This window comes from Rhagoletis pomonella, unplaced genomic scaffold (genome assembly GCF_013731165.1).
Source record: "Rhagoletis pomonella isolate Grant_MI unplaced genomic scaffold, Rhpom_1.0 Rhpom_scaffold_00003, whole genome shotgun sequence".
Lineage (NCBI taxonomy): Eukaryota > Metazoa > Arthropoda > Insecta > Diptera > Tephritidae > Rhagoletis > Rhagoletis pomonella.
This window is the reverse complement of record NW_023458557.1, coordinates 48,075,782-48,086,010: the sequence shown is the minus strand read 5'-3', so window position 1 is coordinate 48,086,010 and position 10,229 is coordinate 48,075,782. Positions and strand designations below refer to the sequence as shown.

At 34.9% G+C, this 10,229-nt stretch overlaps 1 protein-coding gene across 4 annotated transcripts in view; it reads right to left on the bottom strand.

Annotated features, from left to right (window-relative positions):
* Positions 1–2,440: 2,440 nt before the first annotated feature.
* LOC118735266 (serine/threonine-protein phosphatase PP2A 65 kDa regulatory subunit) overlaps positions 2,441–10,229 on the bottom strand; it is an 8,580-nt gene continuing 791 nt past the window's right edge. The window contains exons 2-10 of one of the 4 annotated variants that reach the window (XM_036464918.1): positions 9,463–9,616; positions 8,982–9,400; positions 8,841–8,915; positions 8,645–8,782; positions 8,159–8,500; positions 7,804–8,089; positions 7,470–7,742; positions 7,262–7,390; positions 2,441–2,754 (exon numbers count right to left, since the gene is read on the bottom strand). In XM_036464918.1, coding sequence (XP_036320811.1) covers positions 2,729–2,754; positions 7,262–7,390; positions 7,470–7,742; positions 7,804–8,089; positions 8,159–8,500; positions 8,645–8,782; positions 8,841–8,915; positions 8,982–9,400; positions 9,463–9,616 — 1,842 coding nt within the window. In that variant the 3' untranslated portion in view covers positions 2,441–2,728. Of the gene's footprint in view, positions 2,814–7,135; positions 7,183–7,261; positions 7,391–7,469; positions 7,743–7,803; positions 8,090–8,158; positions 8,501–8,644; positions 8,783–8,840; positions 8,916–8,981; positions 9,401–9,462; positions 9,617–10,229 lie in introns of those variants that run through there. The other 3 variants (XM_036464917.1, XM_036464920.1, XM_036464919.1) reach the window with 3 other exon arrangements.

Here is a 10,229-nt window from a genome sequence, read left to right as displayed (position 1 = left end):
GGACAGTCTTGGCCACCTTATATATAGAAATGTTAAGCCCGTTTCTTAGCGTTAAAATACGTTAAGATGAAGTCTCTACCTTCAGCAGAACCCGAGATATAACGATTAGAAGAAGTACATGATTAGTCAGAATCACGAAAAAATGCAAACTTTGACATACCATATCTCCGAAGAAAAAAAAAGAAAAAAAATATTAAAAATAAAATGTTATTAAGCCACAATAACATTGAAAAAAAAATTCCTCGAACACGTGTTAGCTTATTTCATGTATAGAACCCACAAAAAAATGTCAAGCGAATCGGAGGCATGACATAATTTTTTTTACGAAATCCGACCGACTTAAAAAAGAACGGCTCATATATAAGTGATTTGTGTTATTTATTATTACCAGGGAACGGATTTTATGGAAATTCCCTTTTTTTCTGCTAAAGAGATAGAGTATATTCGATTAAGAATGTCCACGATTTAGCTTTCCCTGATTCCGTATATACACATTTGATGTTGCCTTTTTTTGCCTTTTTTAAGATATTTGCCTTTTATTTGCCTTTTTTAAGATATTTGCCTTTTTTGCCTTTTCTACCTTTAAAAAAGTGATTATAGCATTTGCAATTTTTTTTTTTTAAGATTAAAAAATATACACATGCCCATGCGGCTTATATAAGCGCAAGGACCTCTTGCCAAATTGGTGTTGGAGAAATTCAAAGCCTAAGCTAACGGAGGCTTGGAGACAATAAGGGGTGTGGATAAAATTGTAAAGGGCGAGGAAAGCGCCCTTATTCCTGATAATATGAACGTTTCAAACGTTCCATATTTAAATTGGGCTCCACTTGTAACTTACGTCGAGCGCACATTTAGTGCATTCAAGGCTTTTCTTCGCGAAAATCGAATGAAAATGCTGCCAGAAAACTTCAAAATGCATCTTGTGGTTCAATGTTACTACAACTATGTATACAGATAAAAGTTTTATGAGTTAGAAACTCGAGAGAAGAAAATAGTCAAAGATTCAAAGTACAAATTTTTTATATAATGAAACTAGTTCATAGTTTTTCTCTTTTTACTTGTAATATAAGCATTTCTAAAATTTTTGATTGTTCTTATTTCTTATTTGTTCTTATTTTGATTTTTTTGCAATACCTAGTGCCTTTTCCTGCCTTTTTCGCTATTTTATTTTGCCTTTTCCAGCCTATTTCGTTATTTTATTTCGCCTTTTTTATAGGTTTTTAGGTCCTAAAAATCCGTTCCCTGATTATTACCCTCTAAAGGTATTATATTCGTTTTTGGTTTTAAAAACTATATTATAACAAGATATCATTTTTAAACTAATCGATTTCATGAATTTTATTTTAAAAAAATTGGCTATGTTTGGCGATTTTTTTTTAGATATTGCGCGTTTTTTAAACGATCTGGACACCCTGATGGGAGGTGTCACTCCCCCTTTTCCAATACCTGCCACTTTCCGTCGTAAGTACGGCATTGATAACATATGTAGCTGTGGTCAATTTCAGGACGTCAGGATAAGTGGTTCCAGACACAAGCGATATGAGAAGTTCAGTTTGTATGGGAGGTGCCACGCCCCCTTTTCTAATACCTGCCACTTTTCGTCGTAAGTACGTTATTGATAACAAATATAGCAGTGGCAAATCTCAGGGCGTCAGCATAAGTGGTTTCAGACATAAGCAATATGAAAAGTTCAGTTTGTATGGGAGGTGCCACACCCCCTTTTCTAATACCTGCCACTTTCCGTCGTGAGCACGGTATTAACAACATACGTAGTGTGTCAAATTTCAGGACGTTAGCACAAGCGGTTCCAGGGATAAGTGATATGAGAATTTCAGTTTGTATGGGAGGTGCCACGCCCTTTTTCCCAATACCTGCCACTTTCCGTCGTAAGTACGATATTGATAACATATTTAGTTGTGGCAAATTTCAGGACGTTAGCTTAAGCGGTTCCATTTCTCCAATGCCTTCCACATTTCGCCATAAGTGGGGTATTTACAATTAATGCACCCGTGCCAAGTTTCAGTTTCACAGCGTAATTGGTTTTAGATATATTAGTGCTCTCAAAAAGGGGCATTCAACATTTTATTGTGACATATTTATATATAGGTATATATCATTCTCCCAGTATATACGAATGTTGGGAATATGTATCTCGGCTACAATGCCACCTTTCTAGTATGTTTTTAGTCCAAATATTTATTTTCAATTGGCTAACATATGTTCTAAATACGAGCCAAATCGGCAAGTAAATGCAATTTTTAGGAATATCCTGACCCCAGCGTCATCTAGCGAACAAATTTTTGGTAGGAATATTTCTACCCCTTGTGTGCGCTAATGGTCATCGCTTTTCGATACAGTAAAAACATGTTTATGAATGCAGTCTGTGCGCAGTTTTAGCTTTGTTTGTTCCCCATTTTTATGATAGATACGCAATAAAAACTTAAATTCAATAACATCAAGGTTAAGTTAATTTTATTTGTATTATTGTATGTATTTGAGTGAACTACCGCTTACAGCTGATGATTTATTGAAGCATATATTAAATAATCAAGATTGTGTGCTATCCGTAGTACTCTAATTGGATGTAATGCTTAAATATATTATTTAATTCTCATTAATCACTTTGTACCGTGATACTCTGCGATTTCTTGCAATACACCAGCTCTTTATGGTTGACGACTTGCCGATGATGCTTTAAGTTTTTTCGATTAATTTGAGCAGGTCATTTTTAATCCTTGCCATTTTTAACTTCGGCTAAATTTAAAAAATGATAAAAAAGTTGAAATGAAAATGTTGAATTTTAAGTGATTACGCTGCAAGTAGAAAAAAGAAACAAATTACATTAAGACATACACTTACGGAATATCGACAATAAATGAGAAACAAATTTAATGATTTGGAATTACTGAGCACGAACATAGATTCACATACATATGTACATACGATGCTTTTGCAGTGAGCAATTTTCCTTATTCGTAAACGCATTATTAAGGCCTGTATGCAGCTCTCAAGAAAAGCAAAAACTCCATATAAAATGACGTACAAAAAATGGCTAAGAAATTTTCTTGAGTCAAATTTCCTTAAGGCAGTACGCAGTTCTTAAGGAATTTACTACGCTTTCTACTACGGTTTTCTAAAGTTTTTTGTGAAAAAGAGCAGAAGGTAACGCAGGTTTGCAACAGAAATATATGCCCGTTCCATTATTTCTTGAGGAAAGAGTGAGGCAACAGGCTGTGAAGTATCAAAATGTCAAAATTCCTTGGACACACACACGAAATAATGGCAATTTTTTCTTGACCGTTTTCTTGAGAGCTGCATACAGGGCTTTAAACTGCAGAGCAACAGCCCCTTTTTTATGTAAACTATAATTGTAGGCAACGTTCGAAAATTTGCCATTTCTATAAATTATAGCTTGGGAATAAAAAAAGGTGTTAATATGCAGCAAAATGGAATTCTTTCCACACTGTTTTATTATGTGTAATACTCAGGGCCGTCGAGAGAAAGCTCGGGCACGGGACTAAAAAATCACGGCCCCCTATATATAAGTGTATCAAATTAAAAGCATATGGCCCAAATCTCCGAAAACGAAACCGAGGGGAAAAATGTTTTTTCTCAGGTTTCGCAGATTTTTTATTATATCTGGGTCATTCATATTCTGAGGTATCAGACAATATAAATATTAACACGAATCTCCTTCTCTTAAACATTCAAATTCACGTAATCCTCAGACACCTTTAAATTAATGAAAATTAAAAAAGCACAACATGAAATTAGGGGTTGTTTATATTTAAAGGGCACCACTTTTTGCATTATACGTGCTTCTCTTCGATTGCCTTGTATTACTTTGAATGTAATAAAAAAGCTTTCGACAAAATAATCAGTGATTAAATTTCTAAAGTCCATAATATCGAAAAGGTTTGGTCGCGGAATCCACCAGGACAAAAAAATTTAAAAATATGATTTTCTTCGAGCATTTTCGGCCTCCTTTCACAATTACATAAAGCAATTTCCTATGCTGTTGTTGTTGTATGCTATGCTCTTCATTATCCATGTGTGTTCGGTGCTAAACTATTTGTAACGTAAGTCTTCTTACTAATTGAATTTTCAGGTAAAATTTTTTATTTAGATAGAGATAGGGCTCATTAAAGCAACATTGTAAGCTATTCAACGTGCTATTGACCCATAGTTAAAATTTAGATTCTTTCTAACTCAAATAGGCTCAGAAAATAAAAATTACGTAGAAAAATAAAAAAACGCGAGAATTATATTATTTCAAAACGGAACGAGGCCAAAAGAAACAAAATAAGAAGCTAAAATAAGAAGATTTTCTGATTAAATAGTAACAATCTATTAGAATTATTTCAAGTATTTTTCTAGTACTATTTTTATCCTTCAAAATGCACTCTCGAATGGTGCTATAAGATTTTTCCCTCAAGAGTTACGCCCACTTAAACCGCCGTATCCTCGAATCTAACATCGCCAAACCAAGCTTTCTAGCTCATTACGCCATCTTCCAATGGCCATAATTCCTGAAGGAAAAATGGTAAAGCACCACGTATTTTGAAGGGTAAGAATAGTACTAAATGGCATAAAGCAAGCCAAATTGGCCGTCAAATCCGTTTTTCGTGTACTTAGCCGCGAAAAACCTCAATATCTTGAAGCAATTGTAAGCTCGAGCTCGAGTTATAAGAATAAAATCTATCCGAAACGATCTTCAGCTGCCCAGAAACAGAACCGTTCAAATATGTATTCATAATTATCACGTTCTTAATTTCTTTGGATTATATGTCAAATCGCACGTCTACTGAATTCATGCTAGTTATTGCATAAAACAGACTACAAGCCATTTAAAAACCTAATTCTAATCTATACGCATGTATATCGCACAGGTAACGTAACGGTCTTTTTCTGTAACGTAATAGTCCGACTATTTTTTGCAAATATTGACTTCAAAATTAATTTGATCAGTTCAATAAATTCGTAGTTCTTGAGTTATATAAGCTTTTCGATAATATAAAGCAGCGTTAAAAAGTACTTCCAAGAATTGTAATGTAACCGTCCGCTGTTGAAACATTTATAACTCCTAAACAACAGGAGGTACTATATATTTTAGGTATATATTAAATATGGTCACATACTTATGCTTTCAGATGCAAGAAGAAAAACTAGCCGAATGTTGTATTCTAGCAAGTTTCAGCGGAATTCGGAAAGCACTGTGAGCCAAAACGTATTGTAACAGTACGCGTTTTGGGCCATATGATCATTTTCTTTAATTTATAGTCGGAAGCCATCAACGCGAATCAAAATACATTTGTAATAAAAGCCTATAACGAAGGAACAATTTAAATGTAAAAATATAATAACAAATATGGTTCTGATATTTCTGGCCCTTTAAGAAGCCCGGGCCCGGGGGGTTCACCCCATTTCCCCCTCCCTCTCGACGGGCCTGGTAATACTACCTTTTCAAGTTTATAATGAGAAAATGTGAATAAATATTGAGAAATCCCAAATTGATAATGCGAAGCGTAAATTCATATTGAGAAAGTACAACTTTATAATGAGAAATGTAAATTTATATTGAGAATATATAAGTTGATAATGAGGAATGTAAATATAAAATCATAATGAGAAAATAAAAATTGATAATGGGAAATGTAAATTGATAATGAGAAAATAAAAAATTATATCACTGAAGAGCTACAAGTACATTACTCTGGAGTATGCGAGCTAACGTCGCGATATTAGGTGAATTAAAGCAAGCATCAAGGGACACTGCCAAAAAAAATTTATAATATATAAAACCCGAAATTACAGTTGGACAACGCATTTACACCCCCGCTGTGTGTGAGCGCACCCGTTTGCCTTTTTATGTGTAACACTTCAGCTGTGGTTACTGCATTAATAAAGTGGACGTTTGTCCCTCTGGAAGCAGGGAGCTGTAGAGTAGCCCGGTGGCCAATTTTTTTTATCGGCAACCTGACATTCGGCGAAACAAATTAAAATTTATTTCATCCTTCATTGCTATTTGTTTACCACTTTCGGCTCGGTTCAATTTGTTATCCTGCGAGTTCATGGTTATTGGTTGCGTATGGACTTTTTTGCAACTCGACAGACTGCCCTCGAGATAATTTCCCACTGCTGTGGTGCTCAATTCTACATTAAACTGGTTTTGTACTTTTCTTTTTAATTGTCCAAGGGTATAACTGCAGTCACCTTCAAGCCACGATAACATAGTCATCACGTTGTCTTCAGTCAGCTTTTCGGTCGCTTACACCTCTTGGTTTTGCTTCCGTAGCTTCGCTTACACCCAGCGATAGGCCTGAGTGTACGTATTTTCTCATTATGAATTTATGTTTTCTCATTATCAATTTAAATATACTCAATATGAATTTATGTTTTCTCATTATCAATTTATATATACTCAATATGGATTTACATTTCTCATTATCAATTTGTATTTTCTCAATATGAATTTATATTTCTCATTATCAATTTGTATTTTCTCCATATCAATTTTCATTTCTCATTATCAATTCATTTTCATTATAAACTTGAAAAGGTGTAGACCAGCTGCTAACAAAATTGTTTCTGAAGTACTAATTAAAATGTTATGTTTCAACACTGGTTACGTTATCATTCAAACAATTGCTTCAAAAAGTCAATAATGGAATATGTTCACATGTTTGATTAGATATATTTAAATAACCCCAATGTATAAGCACTTGTCAGTATCAACTCTTGATTATGATGTAGTCCAGATTTCCGTATAGCAAGCGACAAACAGATGTTATGAACAAATAACTTACACAGGTTAAAGATTATTGGTATTTTCAAGAATATTAACAAAATGTGGTGCCACAAATGTGACACAGGCGGACTGCTACCTACACAAAACAATGATGGCAACATTCAAAAGTAGCTTAGTGTATTCACCAACAGAATAGCATGTGCTGTTCTTTTCTGATGAGATATATCATTATTATAGTATGGAAAGGTCGTATCTCACGTCGTCGTTGAAATCCAAAACAGCCATAACTAGCTAAAATTTTGTATTGCATAAAACGATGTAGAGACTTATAATTCAATGAAATGCATCATAATCAATCAAAAAGTGAATTTTTGATTTCTAGTTTTTTACGGCTTTATTATTTCAGCGACAATGTGAGTTACGCCCTTTCCATACTATAATAATGATAAATGTATAAGAGAAGCACGCATACATATGTATAAATAAGGTATAATTGAATTTCACTCAACTAACAGTTAAATGCAGTTTCTTCACGATTACGTTCTGGTGGAGGCTGAACAGCCAATTTAGCCATTAAGGCAACAGAATTCACTTTGCCCTCAACTGGCGGAATAGCACTCCTAAATACGTCTAATTCCATTTCTACGCGTTTTAAAAAGCAGTTAATAGTTGATTCGTAATTTCATGATAGCTACAATTGTTTATGTGTATATTTATTTACCTGCAGCGATACCTGCAATGGCTTCTGATGCAAAATGTTTTACATCGACATCAGGATCTGCATTTAATTTTTCCAATGTAGGTTTAACTTGTGAGTCAATAACACTAGCTTCAAGAAACGGGGAAATTTTCTGCATTGTTTTTGCAACGTTAAATCGAACATTGGCTACAGGATCTGTTGCTAATAGAAGTACTGTTGGTAACAGCAATTTCGTGGTTATATCGGTGCCACAAACTTCAGCGAGCATATTCAAGCAAAATAGACACGTCATACCTTTTAATAAAACATATTAATGCAATACCTAAAATATTTGAAAAAAAAACTTTCCACTTACGGTGCAAATAGTTCTTATTACGTGACATGACCAAAATCATAGGAATAATGGCTTGCTCGGCCCATTGTGCACCGAACTGCTCAACTAGCTTTTTCATGTTGAGAGTGGCGGCTTCTCGAATCGCGTAGACATGATCATTCAACCATCCCATACACAAACCTCTTAGCTTTTGATCGAAAAATTCCTGGCCTAGTTGGCCAGCCAGCGCGGGCATGTATTCAATGATTGCCAAACGCACACGCCATTTAGAGTCTTCAGCAAGTTCGACAATGGCTGGCAATAACGACTAAATATGATGTAAAATTAGATACAATATGAACATTTATAAATACATTTTTATGAGGGCATATATTACCTGTGAGAGTTGCTGAATACCAATTACATCATTGACGCAATCTAGATTTGAAATAATATTCAACCGAACTTCAGGACATTCGTCCTTTAGTTGTATGAGGAACAAGGGTAAGAGATGCTCGACAGTATTATATGCGCCCAACATAGGACTTAAACCCATAATAACTGATGCCAATGCTGATTTCACGTGAGGATTGGGATCAGATACTAAATCACGCACATATGGCAATATTGATGTCATAATAATCTGAACTTGATTGGTTTTATCTAAATTGGCGCAGAAATCCTTCACCTTTGTAGCAACAGCGGCACGTACTTCAGCTTCAGCATCCTTCAGCAAATACTATAAAAGAGATCATAAAAGAGTTATGAAGTTTTACATGAATATTAAAAACAACAAAAACTTTGCTTAAACATGTAGCATTTTTGTCACGGAAAGTAAACCTGTTTTGATTGATATTGATTAAAGTTAGTTGCATTTACCAACCTGAAATGCGGGTACCAAATCGACACGAGTGATCTCAGGACCAACAGCCTTTTGCAAATCAACAAATTTTTCAGCAACCATGTACCGCACTCGCCAAGACGAATCACTAGCACACTGACGTAATGTCGGTAAAACCAACTGCAAATAATAATATTTGGCGTTATAGGAATTAACTATATGGAAGATCTTTTCTTACATGTTCTACATCTTCTTGAGGTAACAATTGGGCAATACTAACACAGGCTTCTACTGCCAACAAACGAACAGAGTCCTATGGGAAAGGAACAACTTAAGAATATTACATAAAATCCATTAGGACACATCATTATGTACTTGCCTGATCGTCCTGAGCTAATTGCACGAAATTTGGAATCAAATCTGACTTCAGATATTCAATTTCTACGACTTTTGCGAATTCCCCCAACTTGCTTGCAGCAGCTCGACGTACCATCGGAGTTTCATCTTGACATAATTTACGGAAATTTGCACGTAATTCGGCCTTTACTGGTTGCGAAACTCGTGGATAGCAAACAGAGAAGAGGCCACAAGCTGAGGTACGTGAAGTGAACCAATCACCAGAAACCAAACGTTGCAATGTTGGTACAACATGAATTTCTAAATCTTGAGCACTGTGCTCTGATGCAACGGTACGCAATGATTCTACAGCTTTATCACGAACTACGGTTTCTTCAACTGTTGCTAAGCTCTCCAGAGGTGGTATTAAGTACATAGCATACTCAGGTCCACCAACCAAACCTTAAGCAAATAACCAATTAATAAGTACCTATAAAAGACAAGTCGAATAACAAGACATTTACTTGTAAAATTGCCAAGTTGATCAGCCAATGCCAAAAGAACTTCATCTTCGTCATAGATTGTTTCGGTTAAAAACGGAATTAGCTCGGAACGTGTACGTTCTTCTCCCAGAGCAAGAGCTATAGTCGACAATTTCTTAATTGAATTCAACCGCAACTAAAATAAAATAAATTTGTTTCTTTTAGGGTTAGAACGGGTACTGTTTAGTAAGTGGCCCACCTATTTCGGGGTATTGCGTCCAAAGGGGTGACCCGATCCAAAAAAAAATTGCACACACTTGTAGCCAAGGGTCTACCCATTATTTTAACATCCACTATTGTAATTTTGGGTCTCTAATTTATTTACAAATTGGGTTTGAAATATGCCCTTTTTTGTAAAATTCGGAAATTAGCGTAAATTTATCACTCCTATTCTCCTTAAAGCAGCTACATAAGCAATATATTTTTATATTCTCCTTCACTTTACACTTTACTCGATGAGCTATAACTTTCTTTATAACTTTAATATTAACCAATTAATCACAATTTATTAAATAAAAACACCTTCTAAATCATGCGTCTGACTTTTGTTGCATATGCAAATTAAATGGCGTAGTTCAGCTGTCAAACTCCAAAATATGCAAAAGAATGAGAGACAAAAGAAAATAGGATATAACCCTGTAAGCATTAAAAATATACAAAGGTGTTCTCTGTAAAAGGTATTCAGCTCCTTTTCTTCGCAAAACAGAAAGGAGAATTCTACTGCCTGAGGGTTATAATCCCTAAGTGCG